This window comes from Molossus molossus, unplaced genomic scaffold, assembly GCF_014108415.1.
Source record: "Molossus molossus isolate mMolMol1 unplaced genomic scaffold, mMolMol1.p scaffold_m16_p_2, whole genome shotgun sequence".
Lineage (NCBI taxonomy): Eukaryota > Metazoa > Chordata > Mammalia > Chiroptera > Molossidae > Molossus > Molossus molossus.
In genome coordinates this window covers 71162785-71183998 of record NW_023425355.1, presented here as the reverse complement: position 1 = coordinate 71183998, position 21214 = coordinate 71162785, and the positions used below count along the sequence as shown (strand labels likewise).

The window sequence follows — 21214 nt, the reverse complement described above, 5'->3', positions numbered from 1 at the left end:
ATTAATTCGTTCCAAGCCCCAGAAAATGCCTATTTACTGGCCTAATTTGTATATAATATGTAGAAAAACATAAGTCTCAACAAGAAATAAAAGTGTACAGTATGTCTAAGGGTTAAATTCAGTGTAAAGCGTGACTCTCTCCACAAAGCGTGACTCTCTCCACAAAGCGTGACTCTCTGCACTCACACTGATGACGCAAGCAAGGCGCTCTGGGCCGAATGAACGCCATTCGGCTCAACTCGGCTCATCTCGGAAGTTCGAGTTCCAAATATTTGTTCGGATTCCAAGACAAAAGTTTCTCGAATCTCCTGGTCGAATACCGATTTGGTCGAAATCCGAGGCGTTCGAGAACCGAGGTATCACTGGTACTTTCTATGGGTGGCAGGCACACAGGTATACACACAGGCGAAAATTCATTAAGCTGTAAAGTCTTAAGATTTGTGTACATCACTGTATTTAAGTTGTATCTCAATTACAACAAAAAATCTGGCTACACAAAGGAAATGAAATCTACAATTATGAATGAATTTACCAGGATATTAGGTTTTAAAATTACCAGGTCTTAGTCTAGTAGTACTTAATAGGGTAATATTGAGTCAAACAAGTCTTGGTGTTTAGTTCTATAAGACTCTATAGAAAAAAAAGCTATTATTCTACTCTTTCTCTATATTAGGATCATTTCATTGTTTTGTACATTATGTAGAACATTTTATGCAGGAAACACTAAACAATTTTTGTTAAATGAGAGGGATGAGAAGGCCCTAAGAAATGTAGAAATGGCTTATACCCAAAATGCTGATAATGGAGCCAAAAGTAATGACAATTTTAAAGAGCCAGGATCACTCTCCCTAATGAGAGTCTTAATACCATAGATATGCATGCATTCTTGTTTCCATACAGTAATTTAATTTTGAGTATTGTGAAAAGTGAACATAAAAATCTAGCCAACATCCCTGGCCAGTTTGGCTCAGCGGTTAGAGCGTCGACCTGCGGTCCTGAGAGACCCGGGTTCGGTTCCCGCTAAGGGCGCGTACCTCGGTTGCAGTTTGTCCCCGGCCCTGGTCGGTCGTGCGGGTGGCAACCACTCGATGTGTCCCTTTCACGTCGATGTTTCTCTCTCTCTCTCTGTTCCTCTCTCTCCCTCCCACTCTACCTGAACAAAAAATGGAAAAATGTCCTCCGGTGAGGATAAAAAAAAAAAATCTAGCCAACAGAATATAGTAAGCAGTAGATTCCAATGATAAGTGTTAAATGCACTTTTCTTAAATATACAAGGCTTTGATCAGAAAGGCAAAAACAAGAAAAACTTTTTGTTAGTTATCCCAAATTTGTTTCAATGGAACATAAACCAGGTTTTGATTCATTTACTGATAAGTCTCAGCCTGAAAGAACTCCCTGGTCCCTTTTCATAGTTCAATTTTCAAATAAATTAATTTTAATAGATGTGAGTGATAAGATGTTTTTTTAAAGGTGTTATCTAAACAGGCTATAAGACTATAACATGACCCAAAGTGTAGCTATGAAGGAGACGGTTACAATAGGACAAGAAAGAAATTTGGTATATAATGAAACACTGGCATTCTCAGTGGTAAGGAGAATCTGCCAGTCTTTGGAAAGATCAGAGGAAAAAAAGGCATATCACTCATTATTGTGGTATCTAACATTAAAACTGTGTTTTTAATCTTATTCACATGCTTTTTCCCAAGGCAGCCTTTCTTCTTTTATTCTAGCAAGTACACTGACAAGAACCAACAAGTAACTTTTTCAGGATTCACTAAATTAGCTAAAAGACAGTAAGTATTAAAGTTTGCTCAATATATAACCTATATGTAAAAGAAAATCTATCATAAGGGCTCCTGAGTTCCTTCATACATCCAACTTTTGCAATTATCAGTCCTTACAGGTCTCTTGGGTTTTCAGAGGAATCCATTTGTGTGGGTTTCCTTTAATAACATTCTCCACTACACTGAAGGGGAAAGGAAGACCAAAGGTTTTATGTTCTGCTTCAGGTAGGCACTAGTCAAAAGAGTTGTTCCATTAAATTATAATTGTTCATGTCCATATTACCATTTTTCCTCAATTAAGGATACTTATGATCAAAGTTGTACCATATCCGGAAGAGCCAGGCACTCTCGGCTTTGGTAGTTCTTCTTTCATTTTCAGGAATACCCTGTAAACAAATAATAAAGAAATCAGTATATACACAAAGATAAAAACACATTTATTTAGAGTCACTTCAAAAAATCAGAAACATAGCCTATTATGTATGAAATACTCTCCAACCTGGGGAACATTAGAAATTTTCAGAGTTGCTACTATGTTCTTAGAATACTAGCAAAGTGAAAGCAAGTAGTGAAATTATATACTAAGCCTGACCAAGCTACAAGGCAAAACTAACATAACAAGCAGACCTCTTTAAAAATAGCTTCCAAAAACATAAACTGGGTCCTTATTTGTAATATGATGCAGTCAGTAGTGGGGAAGTTAGGCTATCTAGTTCATGTTAGCTCTGACATTAACTCATTGGGCAAGTCCCTTTCCCTTTGTGGGTCGGAATTTCTTTATGCATGCAATGTAAGGGTTAGAGAATACTGAAGGCCCTTTCTAGCATGAGTGTTCTATGGTTCCATGATTTTCGTTTTTTTATGTTTTTATTGATTTCTTTAGAGAGAGAGGAAGGGAGAAAGAGAGAGAAACATTGATGTGAGAGAGAAACATGAATCAACTGCTTCCTGCATGACCCCTACTGGGGATCAAGCCAACAACAGCAGCATGTGCCCTGACCAGGAGTCAAACTGGGACCTCTCAGACCATGGGATGATGCTCAATCCACTGAGCCACACTGGCTGGGCATGGATCCATGATTTTCGAAGAGCACAGAGTTTAGATTCCGTGTTTTGGTTCCTTCCTGATACTGAAAATAAATAAATCTTCCTTTCAGTATGTATACACAATAGAAAAATGTTTGAGAACATTGCATGGGCTTACAAGAGCTGAAGAACACCTCTATTTCCTTTTACATCAGTAGGCACAGGCTTGTCTTACTTTTTGAAGAGCAATTAATCTATAAATCTCACCATCACCTTACCACATAATCACCTATACACCCAACCCCCACACATTCCATACTAACTATACTGTTCCTCTGTGCTTCCCAGTGAACACTCACAATATTGAGTAAACAATATAACAAACCAAGATAGCCGTAGAGTTTTGAAGGCAAAGAAAAAATTGTATATTTTTTTCTGTATGTCACATGTGGTACTCACCAACTTGACTCTCTCCCTGTCACTCCATTTCCATTTCTCCTCTGTGATGACAGAGGTGACAAAGCAGGTGAAGACTTATGAGGTAGTGACCAAGCATTTGTCTGGTGAGCTGTATGGTAACTTTATATTTGTTTGGACACAAGGTGGAAGCATCAAGGAGCTATTATTCCTTTGGAAACGACCGCAGCAGCTGAACATCATGGGAATTTATCCAGCTTGGTTTGCTCAGGTATTTCAAGCCCATGGAATTATACTTTAAGGTTCTCACCAAAAAAGAGGCAAGTACTTACTATATCACATATACACTCATCACTCAACAGCTAACAAAATTAGCATTTAGGAAATTAATCTGACAAATATTTGTTTTTTTTAACTACACCCTAAAGACAAATAGACCAGAGCTTGTTTCAGACAAAAAAAAAAAAAAGAAGAAGAAGAAGAAGAATTGTGTTTTGAAAGAGATGCTTTCCATCTTTAAAAATATTTCTGTGATTTCCCATCTAATTCTAATGTCTAGGGCAGTCATGTATTAAAGAGGTGCTCAGGAACCAATAAAAAATGGACGGAAAATACCAGAAAAGAATGGTTAGTCTAGAGAAGGCACTAAGTTACACTGCAATCAGTCTACCAAGTTCAGGTGCAGAGAAACAACTGAGAAAGTAACACATGGAAGCAGGCAAGGAAATGTGGACAAGGCTGAGGCACAGGGTAAGTACATTCCCCTGAACAGACTGGCTGAAGATTCTAAAGCTTCTAGGTGGTTCCCAAGGGTAGCTGCTAGTCATCCAATTTGCAAGTTACACAGGAAGAGCAGCTACAGTGGGGCTTACATCAGAGAAAAGCCTTCATGCGCAAACCAAAGTGGAAAAAGGCTCCCTGTGCCAGAGCAGTCACTTGAAAACTCAGAAGCGCTTATGGGACTGCTCTTCTATGCAGCCAAAGCCCAGGTTGGCTCAGAGATATGACAGCTGTCACCCTTGATAACCACAGGCTAAAATTCAGTTTTGTTTCTATCGCAGAGTGAGAAAGGCCAGAAAAGATGCCAGTTAAAGGCTGATGCAAATAGGGCAGGATCTAAATAATGGTGGCATGAAGTCTATAGCAGATTGTTTTCTTTCCATACAACTACACATTTGACAGAAATACCAGGGATAACACACATGCAATATTTACCAAATGTTCTTGGTCTGAATCAACACCAACTCTAAAGGAGAAAAACAAAAGGCAAATGAGATCTTGAAGCTAAAAAAAAAAGTTTATTCATATATGTACACTGTCAGGCAACTACTTTTTTCAACGTAGAGCTATAGAATTGTTAATGTTTTCTTGATTCTCTCTGGTTGTTGATACAAAATTTTGGCTCCTGCTAACAACAGCTTGGATCCTTAGGCAAGCAGGGTCTACGAATAATTCTTTTCCTGCAATCCCACTTACCCTTTACAGAAAAATAACATTTGCTTCTCTGAATATAAGTCCATTTTATAAGCAGAGTCAGGGAAAGCAGCATTGCCCGTTACTGAATAAGAAATACTGAGTGGTTTCAAAAACAAGGCTAGTACAATGTAGTTCCAGCAGGAAGTTTCATGTTTTCAGACCTCACAGCTCTCATGGTAACATTCTGTTGTGATGACTGAAGAGAGGGTCCAATTACAGTTTTTATTCCCCATGGATTAATGGATAGACATTAGTCTTGTTTCTTCATAATTCTTTTTCTTTTTTTAAATTTATCTTTACTGTTGAAAGTATACAATATCCTGCCTTTTCTCCCCATTGACACTCTCCATCCCACTCCTGCCCACCCCCCAGGCCTTCACTGCACTATTGTCTGTGTCCACAGGCTTCACAATTCTTTTTCATCTGCTCAGAATTCCTGCTTTCCGTATCCCAGCTGATAGGTGGAGGTCAAGAAATAAAGCTGTTCTCTTTAACTCTTCTCTATCTCCTTCAACACCAGTAGCACTCTCCAACTCTGTTCATTCTTTCTAAACTCTCTCAGATCTTCTCTCCTTTCCATTCCAACTGCTCACGTTCAGGCTCCATTCTGACTCAGGGGTCTGCAGCAATTGGATGTAAGGTTTTCCAGCTGCCAAGCTCTCCCTTAGATTTTGCTATCGAGTATAGAGCTCACTGGGTTATTCCCCTGACAAAACACTCTGAGAGCAGCTCATAACCCAGAGGGTTAAGTCTAAAGTCCTTTGTGTGGCATTTAAGATTCTCTACAAATTAGCACCCCTCCACTCCAACCTACCTTTCCCCTCATTTTATTCTATATACTCTCTATTAGCCACACCTGACTACTACTCTCCCAAATCCCTGTCCTCTCCCGAGCCTCCGTGCCTCCGCTCATGCTGTTTCCTCTATCTGAAATGCATTGTCCCTCATTTATTTCTAGTTCTTTTTTGAGTTTTAAATGAACCAGTCTAGGACCCCTTCAAGTGGAATCATTTTACCCTTTGTTCTTTGACAGCACTTTCTAGATTCTTCTATAACATTTAACACAGTATAGTGATTTACCTGTCAGTCTCCTCAAATAGACTGTGAGTTCCTTGAGGGTAAAGGTCATGTCTCAATTCACCTCTGTATCCCCAGAGTCTAGCACAGTACCTGACACACAATAGGTGCTCAAATGTGTATCGATTAAGGTCACTACTACAGACAACACAGAAAAAATAGCAGTGTGAGAAGCTGTAGCAGTAGCAACCCAGAATACAAATACCACCGAAGGGAGGAAAATGATGCAAGACCTCATCCAAAAGGCAAGTGAATCATGGTCAAGTACTTGAAAACAGATGGAAATTATGATCAGATTCATAATTCCAAGAAAGGTTAATTTCTTCTTTGTTAAAATGGCCAGAAGCTGTTCAATATCTTAACATATTAAACTCTAACCACATTTGTGCATCTAAAGTGACACCTAGTGGTCTTAGAGAGAACACATTTGTAATACTTAGATGGAACATTATCAGAAGCCAATTCAATGTAATAAACATTTAGAGAGCACTTATTATCTGTCAAGCATTGTGCTAGGCACAGGGCACAGACATAAATTAGACACGGCCCCTTCCATCAAAGAGCTCGAGTGAGGGAAATAGACACAACTAGAGCGTAATCCCCAAGGACTTTGCAATCAGGGAGAGCTGGGTTCCAATATGACCTTAGCTCCTTTCTAGCTGTATGAACTTAGTCTAATTATGTAGTCCAATGAACCATGGTTTTTATCACCAGGAAAATTGGAACAATATCCACCAAACAGAGTTTCTGCAACAATTAAATGAGAAAATACATATAAAGATTTTATTTTTTTCTTTATTGATTTTAGAGAGAGAAAGGGAGAGAGAGACAGAAACAGTGATGAGAGAATATCGATTGGCTGCCTCCCGCATGCCCCCCACTGGGGATCAGGCCCATAACATTGGCATGTGCTCTGACTGGGAATCAAACCAGTTACTTCTTGGTGCATGGCTCAATGCTCAACCACTGAGCCACACTGGCCAGACAACATCTCAAGATTTTAAAAGAGTGTCTAGTACATCATTAACATGATGTGGTAGCTCTTATAACAATATTATTATAAGGCTGATTGGAGTACGTGCTCTAATGAAGATACCCAAAGTGAAGCAAATGGAAGAATGGTTGCAATACAAAATAAGAGGGCAGAAAGAAGGAGGCACTGTGTTATTTCTTGGGAGTAAAAGAGAATTCCAGGCAAAGAAATAATGAGAGCAAATGCTCAGAGACAGAGAAGTACAAAGTATGTGTGGTAAATGACAGGGAGCCAAATGTGACTCTTACAAACTATGATAAAATGTAGGGATAGCTAGCTGGCTGGCTGTAACTTACTGAGGACCTGTTGTCCACACAACAACTGGAGTGATACTTTTACCCTACAAAATAATCAAGTCACTCCTTTGCTTTAAAATCTTACAACATTTCCAATTGGATTTTAAAATCCAAACTCATTACCATGTCCCACAAGACCTAAAAATAGGGGTCCACAAACTATGGCCCATAGGCCACATCCAGCACACCTCCTGTTTTTGTGAATAAAGTCTTGTTGGAATACAACCACGCCAACTGATTTATGCACCATCTGTGGGGGGCTTTTATGCTAGAGTTGAGTAATTGAGATGGAGACAATATGGCCTACAAAGCCTAAAATATTTAATATATGCCCTTTTACAGGATATGTATGCCAACACCTGCACTTATAGGTTTTTGTCCACCTCATTTCCTACCTATCCTTCAATCACTATATCCCAGCTATGTGGGTTTCTTTCTGTTCATTAAAAAGGCCAAGTTTGTTCCTGCCTCAGGGCTTTGCACTTGCTTTCCTCTCTGCCTAGACTGCTCTTCTTCCTGCTCACTGTATAAATGGCAATACCTTATTCTTCAGTAGACTGAGCTTAAATGTAACTTGAGAGAGAGAGGGGTGAGGATAGATAGAGACCTTTCCTGACCTCCACCTATAAGATACATGTGATCTCTAGTCACCATCAGAGTACCTTGTTATCATAGCATTTAATATCATCTAACTCTGTTATTTTCATTTGATTATTAATTTACTGTCTGTCTTCCACTAAAATACAGACTTTATGAGACCAGGAGAGTTTTCTGCCTTATTACTACTGCAGTATATCTATAGAGCAGGATTTCAACCTTCACCTTACTGACATTTTGACCCAGATCATTCTGTTATGTGGGGCTGCTGTATACACTGTAGAGTGTTTAGCAGAACCCTGGCCCTCTACTAACTAGATGCCAATAGTAGCCTCCTGTCTTCAATTATGACAATAAAAAATGTCTCTAGACATTGCCAAATGTCCCTTGGGAAAGGTGGCAAAATCACCCCCAACAGAGAACCACTAAACTAGAGCTTAAAACAATGCCTGACATTCTTCTAAGAGTTCTGGGGGAACCAACATGGCAGCAGGCAGGACCAAAGTGAGGGTGGAAGTGTGAGTGGGTGAGCATGTGCAAGAGAGACAGTGCATTGGTGTGAGTGGGGGTGGACATTAGTCTGTCAGTGCAGGTGCTCAGGGCAGGCTGGTTGGGCACTCCTGGTGAAAGGGGAGCAGTACTAGGCCCCACGTACTGCTTGGCCAGGTGCTTTTCACCTCTTGGAACAGAAAAGTGTGCCATTTAGGAGGATCCATAATGTCCTCATTGGGAGAAGGCTGCAGGGAGCAGCCGGGACCCAGTGACTTGAGGCCACAGAAAAGTACAACTGGCTCCACCGCCACCATGACCTGCTGGGACCACCACCACTGCCACAACCTGCCATGGGCCCTGCTGACACTGCCACCACTGCAACCCACTGAGACTGGCAATGCCACCACTGCACTCAACTGCCCCTAGATGCACAGACTTACCCCCATGACCCAGCGCACCCCACTTGGCATCCCGAATTACGATACCGCTAAAATGCGGAGACAAAGAAGCAACCCCCAAATGAAAGAAAAGGAGGAATCGCCAGAAAAGGAACTAAATGAAATGGAGGCAAGCAATATGCCAGATACAGAATTCAAAGCAATGGTTTTAAAGGTGCTCAAACAATTTAGTGAGAACTATAAGCACTTTAATGCAACTATAAGGAACTTAGTGGAAACTGCATCAGCATAAAAAAAAAAGATATTGAAACTATGAATAAGAATCATTCAGAAATTAAGAATTACATAGTTGAAATAAAGAATACCTAGGAGTCAACAGAAGATTAAAAGGTGAGGACTGAATCAGTGAATTAGATGACAAGGTAGAAATAAACACTCAATCAGAGCAGCAATTGCAAAAATAATTAAAAATCAAGAGAATAGTTTAAGGGAGCATTAGGACAAAATGAAACATAACAAAATACGCATCATAGGGGTACCAGAAAAAGAAGAATCTGAGCAAGGAATAGAGAACCTGTTGGAAGAAATAATGACAGAAAACTCCTCTAACCTGGTGAAAGAAAATTTCACACAAGTCCAGGAAACACAGAAAGCCCCAATCAAGATGAACCCAAAGAGACCCACATCTACACACATCATAATTAAAATGGCAAACATTAAAGACAAAGAGAGAATCTTAAATGCAGAAAAAGAGACAGAAAGTTATCTACAAGGGAGCTCCCATTAAACTGTCAGCTGATTTCTCAATAAAAACACTTCAGGCCAGAAGGGAGTGGCATGAAATATACAAGGTAATGAAAAACAAGACACTGAATCTAAAGATACTCTATCCAGAAAGGCTATCCCTAAAAATAGAAGGTGAGCCCTGATCAACATTGCTCAGTGGTTAGAGCATTGGCCTGTGCACCAGAGGGTCACGGGTTCAATTCCCAGTCAAGGGTATACCTCGGTTGCAAGCTTGATGCCCGGCCCTGGTCGGGGTGCCGGGGGTGATTGCAAAGGCAACCAATCAATGTGTCTCTCTCACATCGACGTTTCTCTCTCTGTCTCCTCTCTTTCTGTTTCATCCCTTCCCCGCTCCCTTCTACTCTCTCTAAAAAAATGAAGTCAATGAGCCCTGGCCGGTTTGGCTCAGCGGTTGGAGCGTCCGCCTGCAGTCCGGAGAGGCCCGGGTTCGGTTCCCGCTAAGGGCATGTGCCTCGGTTGCAGTTTGTCCCCGGCCCTGGTTGGTCGTGCAGGTGGCGGCCACTCGATGTGTCCCTTTCACATCGATGTTTCCCTCTCTCTCTCTCTTCCTCTCTCTCCCTCCCACTCTGTCTGTACAAAAAATGGAAAAATGTCCTCGGATGAGGATTAAAAAAAAAAAAATGAAGTCAATGAAAAAAAAACATTAGCCAGTGAGGATTAACAAAATTAAATGAATAAATAAATAAACAACAAAATTGAAGGCCAAATAAAGAGCTTCTCAGACAAAAATAAAAAGGCTAAAGGCGTTTATTACCACCAAACCAGCACTGCGAGATATTGTACAGGAACTGATGTAAAAAGAAGAAGAAGAAAGAGAGAGAGAAAGGAACACAGGCATAAAGAATAAAAATGGCAACAAATAATTACATATCAACAACCTTAAATGTAGGTGGCTTAAATGCTCCAATCAAAAAATATAGGGTATGCTTGGCTGGTTTGGCTCAGTGGATTGAGTGTCATCACATGGACTGAGAGGTCCCGGTTTGATTCCTAGTCAGGGCACATGCCTGAGTTGCAGGCCCGATCCCCAGTAGGGGGTGTGCAGGAGGCAGCCGACCGATGTTTCTCTCTTGCATTGATGTTTCGATCTCTCTCTCCAATTCTCTCTCTCAAAAAAACTCAATAAAAATATTTTATTTTATTTTATTATTATTTTTTTTTATCCTCACCCGAGGACATTTTTCCATTTTTTGCACAGATAGAGTGGGAGGGAGAGAGAGGAAGAGAGAGAGAGAAACATCGACGTGAAAGGGACACATCGAGTGGCTGCCACCCGCACGACCAACCAGGGCCGGGGACAAACTGCAACCGAGGTACATGCCCTTAGCGGGAACCGAACCCGGGTCTCTCCGGACCACAGGCCGATGCTCTAACCGCTGAGCCAAACCGGCCAGGGCAATAAAAATATTTTAAAATAAATAAATAAAGATATAGGGTAGTTGAATAGATAAGAAAACATGACTGCTATGTATGTTGTCTACAAGAGATTCACTTCAAAACAAAAGATTCATACAGGATAAAAGAGCAGGTATGGAAAATAAATTCTGTGCAAATTGAAATTAAAGAAAAGCTGGGGTAGCAATATTCATATCTGACAAAATAGACTTCAAAATGAAGGATATAACAAGGTCACTACATAATACTAAAGGGCTTAATCGAACAACCCCGATATACATATGTTCCCAATATAGGAGCACCCAAATATATTAATAGAAAACTCTGGAGGACTTTAAGGGAAAGATCATCAGAAATACAGTCATAGTAGGGGACTTTAACACTCCACTCACATCACTGGATAGATCTTCTAGACAAAAAATTAACACAAAAACAGTGACCCTATATGGCACACGAGATATAATGGATTTAACTGACATTTACAGAACATTTCATCCCAAAGCTGCAGAATATACATTCTTCTGAAATGCACATGGGACATTCTTAGTTTGTGTTCATTAGGACACAAACTAAGTCTTTACAAGTTCATGAAGAATGAAATCATATAAAGCATCTTCTCAGATCACTAAGGCATGAAACTAGAAATCAACGACTGTAAAAAAAAATTACGAAAACATCCAAACACTTGGAGGTTAAATAGCATGTTATTAAACAATGAATGGGTTATCAATGAGATCAAGGAAGAAATAAAAAACTTTCTGGAAACAAATGAAAATGAACACACAACAACACAAAATCTATGGGACACAGCAAAAGCAGTGCTGAGAGGGAAGTTCATAACAATGCAGGCCTACTTTAAGAAACAAGAGAAATTCCTGATAAAATATCTACCCTTACAATTTAAAGAATTAGAAAGAAAAGCCAAGTACAAGGAAGGACATAATAAAGATCAGAGTGGAAAAAAAGTGGCATAAAGACTAAAAAAACATAAAAGATCAATGAGACCAAGAGCTGATTCTTTGAAAGGGTAAACAAGATTGATGAATCTTTAGCCAGACTCACCAAGGAACAAAGACAGAGGACCCAAATAAATAAAATCAGAAATGAAAGAAGTAAAATAACACGACTGAAATAGAAAGGATTGTAAGAAAATAATATGAACAATTATATGGTAACAAATTGGACAACAGAGGTGAAATAGACAAATTTCTAGAATAACACAATCTTCCAAAACTCAACTAGGAAAATTGAGAAACCCCAAACAGACCAATAACAACTAATGAAAATGCACCAGTAATCAATAAACTCCCAGCAAACAAAAGGCCTGGTCCAGACAGCTTTACAGGGGAGTTTTACCAAACATTCAAAGAAGAACTAACACCCATCTTCCTCAAACTATTCAAAAAAACTATTCAAGAGGAAAGGAAGACTTTAAAGCTCTTTTTATGAGGCCAGCATTATCCTAATTCCAAAACCAGATAAAACACTACAAAGAAAGAGAATTACAGACCAATATCCCTGATAAACACAGACGTTAAAACCCCCAATAAAATATTAGCAGATTGGATCCAGCAATACACTAAAAAGACCATACACTATAACCAAGTGGAATATTCCAGGGATGTCAGGGTGGTACAATATTTGCAAATCAATAAATGTGATACACTCCATAAACAAATTGAAAGATAAAAATCACATGATTGCCCTGGACAGTTTGGTTCAGCAGTTAGAGCACTGACCTATGGACCAAAGAGATGCGGGTTCGATTCCTGGTCAAGGGCATGTACCTGGGTTGCAGATTCAATCGCTCGCCCTGGTTGGGGTCATAGGGGAGGCAACCAATCTATGTCCTGCTCTCACAGCGATCTCTCTCTCTTTCTCTCTCTCTCTCTCTCTCCTTTTCACTCGATCTAAAAAATCAGTGGAAAAAATATCCTCAAGTGAGGATTTTTGTTTAATCACATGATCATATCAATAGATGCAGAAAAATCATTCCACTAAATTCAACACCCATTTTTATAAAAACTCTCAGCAAAGTGGGAAGAGAGGGATCATACCTTAAATAATAAATGCCATATATGACAAACCTACAGGCAACATCATACTCAATGGGAAAAATCTAAAAGCATTTCCCATAAGAAATGGAACAAGACAGGGATGTTTGCTTTCATCACTCTTATTCAACATTGTACTGGAAGTCACAGATATAGCAATTGGACAAAAAGAAATAAAAGGCATCCAAATAAGAAAGGAGGAAGTAAAACTGTCATTATTCACAAATGACATGATATTGTACATAGAAAAACCTACAGATTCCACCAAAAATCTACTAGATTTAATAAATGAATTTGGCAATATAGCAGGATACAAAATTAACACCCAGATATTGATGGCATTTTTATATACCAATAATGAACTATCAGAAAGAGAAACCAGCCCTGGCCGGTTTGGCTCAGCGGTTAGAGCGTCCGCCTGCGGTCCGGAGAGACCCGGGTTCGGTTCCCGCTAAGGGCACATACTTCGGTTGCAGTTTGTCCCCGGCGCTGGATGAGTCATACGGGTGGCAGCCACTCGATGTGTCCCTTTCACATCGATGTTTCCCTCTCTCTCTCTTCCTCTCTCTCCCTCCCACACTGTCTGTACAAAAAATGGAAAAATGTCCTCGGATGAGGATAAAAACAAACAAACAAAAAAAAAAAAAAAGAAAGAGAAACCAAAAAACAATCACATTTACAACTGCAACAAAAAAAATAAGATACTTAGTAATAAATTTAACCAAGGAGATAAAAGATCTGTACTTGGAAAACTACAGGATGATGAAAAAAGCGATAAAGGAAGATATAAAGAAGTGGGAGAATATACTGTGCTAATGAATTGAAAGAATTAACATCATTAAAATGTTCATACTACCTAAAACAATATATAGATTCAATGCAATCCCTATCAAAATACCAACAGCACATTTCACAGATCTAGAACAAATACTCCAAAAATTTATATAGAACCAAAAAGGACCCCAAATAGCTCCAGCAATCTTGAGAAAGAACAAAGTTGGAGGGATAACAATACCAGATATCTGTAATCAAATCAACCTGGTACTTGCACAAGAACAGGCATATAGATCAATGGAACAGAACAGAGTCCAGAAATCGTCCCAAGCCATTATACTCAATCAATATTTGACAAAGAAAGAAAGAGAATACAACGGAGAAAAGACAGTTTCTTCAATAAATGGTGTTGGGAAAACTGGACAGCTACATGCAAAAAAATGACACTAACCCACCAACTTACACCATACACAAGAACAAACTTAAAATGGATATAAGACTTAAATGTAAGTCATGAAACCATGAAAATCCTAGAAGAAAATGAAGGCTACAAAATCTCAGACAGCTCATGCAGCACAAATTTCAATGATACATCACCTAGGGCAGGAAAAACAAAGAAAAAAATAAACAAATAGGACCACATCTGCACAGGAAAACAAATCAGCATCAAAGGAAAAGGGAACCCACTGCATGGGAGAACATATTTGCCAATGATACAAAGTACTCATACAACTCAACAATAGGAAGACCAACAAAAGAAATACAAAAAATCCAATTAAAAATGGGCAAAGGAGGGATTCCAAAATGGCGGAGGAGTGAATGGAAGCTACACTGGCCATCTCCCAGGACCAAACTAAAATAAAGACAAATGGTTGGGAAAAAGCAACAGAAAAGAAACTTGCAAGGACCATAGAACCAGGGACACTGAGCTGCTGGTGGTAGGATTGCAGAGGTGGAGAGGGGCTCTGGGAGCCCACGGACAGCAGCGGTCTTAGCTGTCAGCAGAGCCTTTGAGATTAAATTCCCAAGCGGCTCCACAGCGCAGAGGCAGTACAGAGCGTGAACATAGCCACAGCCACTCACATTGGGCTCCGGCACAGAGAGGGTGGACTAGATTGGAAATGTGTGGGGACATTCGGGATTTGGAGGGCACTCAGCTTTTGCTGAGTTGCGGCCACACAGGACTGTGGCCATCTTACTCTTTCCAAGGGCTCTGGGAAGAGGCAGTGGCCCCTTCCTCGGAGATTCAACCCCACCATGTGGGCCATTGAAATGCAAATTGAGACTCATTAACAACCAGCATCTGCCCCACCCTTCAGAAATCCCCTTACTCTGAACACCTGAGGGAGTATTTCATTCAACTTAGAACCCAAGGATCTTCAAGTAACCCCTACTGAGAGACGCCAGGCAAAATGTTAGAGTATAATTGAACCATTCCTGGGCTTGCAACTCTACCCAGGAAATTAAGACTTGACAGTGGTGCTTAACGTGGGACCTCCATCGCTCATCCAAACCCAGTAGAGGCAGCCACAAACAGCAGAACACCTACACCCACAGGGAAAATTTGGCAGACTCCAAAGCACACTGAGATAGCTAAAATGGTGAAACAAAGAAACAAATCCCAAATGAAAGAACCAGAGACCTCTACAGAAGATGAAATAAATGAAATGCAGTTAAGTAAGTTAACAGAGCTAGAATTCAGAGCCATGATCTTGAGGAGGCTCGAGAGCATGTGTAAGGACATGAGCACCATGAGTAAAGACATAGAAACATTGAAAATCAACCAACTGAAAATTTTTTTTATAATTTTTTTTTTTTTATCCTCACCCGAGGACATTTTTCCATTTTTTGTTCAGATAGAGCGGGAGGGAGAGAGGAAGAGAGAGAGAGAGAGAAACATCGATGTGAAGGGACACATCGAGTGGCTGCCACCCGCACGACCAACCAGGGCCGGGGACAAACTGCAACCGAGGTACGTGCCCCTAGCGGGAACTGAACCCGGTTCTCTCTACCGCAGGCCGACGCTCCAACCGCTGAGCCAAACCGGCCAGGGCCCAACTGAAAATTTAAAACCACCAAGAAGAAATGAAGAATGACATAGCAGAAATAAAGAATACATTGGAAGAACTAAACAGCACACTAGAGGAAGCTGGGGACTAGATAAGTGAATTAGAAGACAGGGTAGAGAAAAATCAACTAATCAGAAAACCAAAAGAAAAAAACAATTAAAAAACAGGAAGGCAGCCCTGGCCAGTTTGGCTCAGCGGTTGGAGCGTCGGCCTGCGGTCTGGAGAGACCCGGGTTCGGTTCCCGCTAAGGGCACGTACTTCGGTTGCAGTTTGTCCCCAGCCCTGGTTGGTCGTGCGGGTGGCAGCCACTCGATGTGTCCCTTCACGTCGATGTTTCTCTCTCTCTCTCCCTTCCTTTCTCTCCCTCCCACTCTATCTGTACAAAAAAAAAATGGAAAAATATCCTCGGGTGAGGATAAAAAAAAAAAACAGGAAGGCAGCCCTGGCCAATTTGGCTCAGCAATTGGAGCATTGGCCTGCAATCCAGAGAGACCCGGGTTCGGTTCTTGCTGAGGGCACGTACCTTGATTGCAGTTTTTCCCTGGCCCTGCTGGGGTCATGCGGGTGGCAGCCACTCAATGTGCCCCTTTCATGTCGATGTTTCTCTCTCTCTCTCTCCCCCTCCCACTCTATCTGAACAAAAACTGGAAAAATGTCTTCAGGTGAGGATAAAAAAACCAGGATAACAGCTTATGAGAATTGTGGGACAACTGGAAACATAATAATAGTCATATCACAGGAGTCCCCAAAGAAAACTATGAGCAAGGGTTACAGAATGTATTTGAAGAAATAGTGACAGAAAGTTTCCCTAATGTGGTGAGGGAAGAAGGCATTCAAGTTCAAGAAGCACAGAGGGCCATGAGTGAGAATAACCCAAACAGGCCCACACCAAGACACATAGTAAGTAAAATGCCAATGATTAAAGACAAATAGAGAATCCTAAAGGCAGCGAGAGATAAGCAACAGGTTACCTACAAAGAAACCCCAATAAGGCTATCAGCTGACTTTTCAACAGAAACACTACAGGCCAGAAGAGAATGGCATGAGGTAAACAAGGTCATGAAAAACAAGGATCTTAATCCAAGACTACTCTACCTAGCCCAGCTATCATTCAAAATAGAAGGTGAAATAAAAAGCTTCCCAGACAAAAAAAAAAAAAAAAAAAAAAAAGGCTAAGGGAATGCATTAGCACCAAACCAGCACTTCAAGAAATGTTCAAAGGACTGCTGTAATTAGTAGAAGAGATAGGAAGAAATATATAACCACACTGAACAAAAAAACTGGCCATAAATAAGTACATATCAATAATCATCTTAAATGTAAATGGATGAAATGCTCCGAGAGAAAAACATGGAGTAGTTAATTGGATAAGAAAGGATGGCTCATCTATATGTTGTTTACAAGACACCCACCTCAAAACAAAAGATTCATATAGGTTGAAAGTGAAGGGATGAAAAAAATCTTCCAAGCAAACAGAAAGAAAAAAAAGCTGGGGTAGTAAAACTCATATCTGATAAAAATAGATGTCAAAATGAAGGCCATAAATAGAGACAAAGAAGACCAGTACATAATATTGAAAGGATCTATCCAACAGGAAGAAATAACCTTGATAAACATGTATGCACCCAATATAGAAGCACCAAAATATATTAAAAATCTTCTGGAAGACTTCAAAAAAGAAATTGATAGCAATACAATCATAGCAGGGTACTTCAATACCCCGCTGACATGACTACATAGATCATTTAGACAAAAAATTAGCAAAGAAACAGAGACTCTAAATGAAGCACTAGACAAAATGGATTTAATAGATATCTACAGAGAATTACACCCCAAAACAAAAGAATTCACATTCTTCTCAAGTGCACATGGCCATTCTCAAAGAGGGCACAAACTAAGTATCTACAAGTGCAGGAAGAGTGAAATCATATCAAGCATCTTCTCAGATCACAATGGCATGAAACTAGAAATCAATCGCAACAAAAACATGCAAAGACATTTGAACACATGGAAGCTAAACAACATGTTATTAAACAATGAATGGGTTACTAAGGAGATCAAGGAATAAATTAAAAACTTCCTGGAAACCAATGAAAATGAACACACAACACAAAATCTATGGAATGCAGCCAAAGCAGTTCTGAGACACTACATGGCCTACCTCAAGAAGAAAGGAAAACCTCTAATAGACTATCTAACCTCACAACTTAAAGAACTAGAGAGCAAACAAACAAACAAACAAACAAACAACAAAACCCCAGAGCAAGTAGAAGGAAGGATATAGCAGAGATCAGAGCAATTATAAATGACATAGAGTCCAAAAAAAAAAAAAAAAAAACAATTCAAAAGATCAATGAAACAAAGAGCTGGTTTTTCAAAAAGATAAACAAGATTGATGGACCCTCAGCTACACTCACCAAGAAACAAAGAGAGAGAACCCAAATACACAAAATCAGAAATGAAAGAGAAGTAAAAGCTGACACCACAGAAATACAAAAGATCGTTAACACCGATTATGAACAATTATATGGCGAAAAATTCGACAATCTAGCAAAATGGACAAATTTCTAGAAATACATAGTCTCCCAAAACTGGATCAGGAAGAGATAGAAAAGTTGAACAGACCAATAACAACTAAGGAAGTGAAAGATGTAATCAAGACTCTCCCAGCAAACAAAAGCCCAGGCCTGGATGGCTTCACGGGGGAGTTTTACCAAACATTCATAGACAAACTAACACCCATTCTACTCAAACTATTTCAAAAAATTCAAGAAGAAGGAAGACTTCCAAACTTGTTTTATGAAGCCAGCATAATTCTAATTCCAAAACGAGAAAAAGACATTATAATGAAAGAAAACTACAGGCCAATATCCCTGATGAACATAGAAATCAAAATCCTGAGAAAACACTAGCAAGTCGGATCCAGCAATACATCAAAAAAATTATTCACCATGAACAAGTGGGATTCATCCCAGAGAAGCAAGGCTGGTACAATATTCGCAAACCAATAAATATGACACACCACAAAAATAAAATGAAGAATAAAAACCACATGATCTTATCAATAGATGCCAAAAACGCCTTTGACAAAATCCAGCATCCATTTCTAATAAATACACTCAGCAATGTGGGAATAGAGGGATCATATCTCAACATAATAAAGGCTATATATGAAAGACCTACAGCCAACATCATACTCAATGGGCAGAAACTAAAAGCATTTCCCTTAAGAACAGGAACAAGACAAGAATGTCCACTTTTGCCACTCTTATTTAACATAGTACTGAAAGTTTTAGCCACAGCAATCAGACAGGAAAAAAAAACAACAAAAGGGATCCAAATTGGAAAAGGAAGTGAAACTGTCATTATTCGTAGCTGACATGATACCAAAGACTCCATCAAAATTTACTAAACTTAATAAATGAATTTGGCAAAGTAGCAGGATACAAAATTAATGTCAAGAAATCGAGGGCGCCCTGGCCGGTTTGGCTCAGCGGTTAGAGCGTCGGCCTGCGGTCCGGAGAGACCCGGGTTCGGTTCCCGCTAAGGGCACGTACTTCGGTTGCAGTTTGTCCCCGGCCCTGGTTGGTCGTGCAGGTGGCAGCCACTCGATGTGTCCCTTCACATCGATGTTTCTGTCTCTCTCTCCCTTCCTCTCTCTCCCTCCCACTCTATCTGTACAAAAAAAATGGAAAAATATCCTCGGGTGAGGAAAAAAGAAAAAAAGAAATTGATGGCATTCTTATACACCAATGATGAATTCACAGAAAGAGAAACTAAGAAAACAATGCCATTTACCATTGCAGCAAAAAAAATTAAGATACCTAGAAATAAAGTTAACCAAAGAAGGACCTATTTGCAGAAAACTACAGGACATTGAAAAAAGAAGTATAGGAAGATATAAAAAAGTGGAAGCACATACCTTGTTCATGGATTGGAAAAATTAACATCATCAAAATGTCCATATTACCCAAAGCTCTCTATAGATTTGATGCAATCTCCATCAAAATATCAATGACATATTTCACAAAACTAGAACAAATACTTCAAAATATCACATGAAACCAAAAAGGACCCGGAATAGCCACAGCAATCTTGAAAAAGAACAAAGTAGGTGGGATCACAATACCGGATATCAGGATATATTATAAAGCTACTGTAATCAAATCAGCCTGGTATTGGCACAAGAACAGGCATATAGACCAGTGGAACAGAACAGAGAACCCAGAAATGGACCCAAGACATCATACTCAATTAATATTCGGCAAAGAAGGCAGGAGCATACAGTGGAGTAAAGACAGCCTCTTTAATAAATGATGTTGGAAGAATTGAATAACTACATGCAAAAAATGAAACTAGACCATCAACTTACACCACACACAAGAATAAACTCAAAATGGATAAAAGACTTAAATATGACTCATGAATCCGTAAAAATCCTAGAAGAAAATAAAAGCAACAAAATTTCACACATCAGACACAGCAGAACTTTCATTGATACATCACCTAAGGCAACAGAAACAAAGGAGAAAATGAACACATGTGACTACATTAAACTCAAAAGCTTCTGCACAGCAAAAGATATAATGCACAAAATGGAAAGGCCCACTGTATGGGAGAGCATCATTGCCAATGATATATCGGATAAGGGGTTAATTTCCATAATATATAGAGTGCTCATACAACTCAACAAAAGGAAGGCAAAGACCCAATTAAAAAATGGGCAGAGGAGCTAAATAGATACCTCTCCAAACAGGACATACAAATGGCCAAGGGATATACAAAGAAATGCTCAACATCACTAATCATCAGACAGCTGCAAATTAAAACAACAATGAGGTATCACCTCACACCTATCAGAATGGCCGCCATCAACAAATCATCAAACAACAAGTGCTGGCGAGGGTGTGGAGAAAAGGGGACTCTAGTACACTGCTGGTGGGAATGCAGACTGGTGCAGCCACTATGGAAAACGATATGGTGTTTCCTCAAAAAATTAAAAATTAAACTCCCATTCGATCCAGTGAACCCACTTCTAGGAATATACCCTAAGAAGCCTGAAACACCAATCAGAAAGAATATATGTACCCCCATGTTCATAGCAGCACTATTTACAATAGCTAAGATCTGGAAACGGCCCAAGTGTCCATCAGTAGACAAATGGATAAATAAGTTGTGGTACATATACACAATGGAGTACTATGCAGCTGTGAGAAAGAAAGATCTCTTATTCTTTGAGACGACATGGAGGGACCTGGAAAGTATTATTCTCAGCGAAACAAGTCAAGCAGAGAAAGACAAATATTGCTTGATCTCACTTATTTGTGAAATATAATGAACATAACAGTCTGGGCAATTGGGTAGACCCAGAGACGTAGAAGTAGGGTACAGACTGACATCCCTCAGAAGAGGGATTGGTGGGGGGAGGGAAGAGATATACCATCTCTTATGTGTAATTTATATGCATGTACACATAATCGATGGACGTGGTCAACAAAGCCGGGTACGTGGTGGGGAGT

At 39.8% G+C, this 21214-nt stretch overlaps 1 protein-coding gene across 4 annotated transcripts in view; it reads right to left on the bottom strand.

Moving 5' to 3' along the window:
* SLC9A6 (solute carrier family 9 member A6) overlaps positions 1-21214 on the bottom strand; it is a 107419-nt gene that overhangs the window by 22035 nt on the left and 64170 nt on the right. For all 4 annotated transcript variants that reach the window (XM_036270752.1, XM_036270750.1, XM_036270753.1 and 1 more), the window contains exons 13-14: positions 4443-4473; positions 2091-2170 (exon numbers count right to left, since the gene is read on the bottom strand). In XM_036270752.1, coding sequence (XP_036126645.1) covers positions 2091-2170; positions 4443-4473 — 111 coding nt within the window. The remainder of the gene's footprint in view (positions 1-2090; positions 2171-4442; positions 4474-21214) is intronic.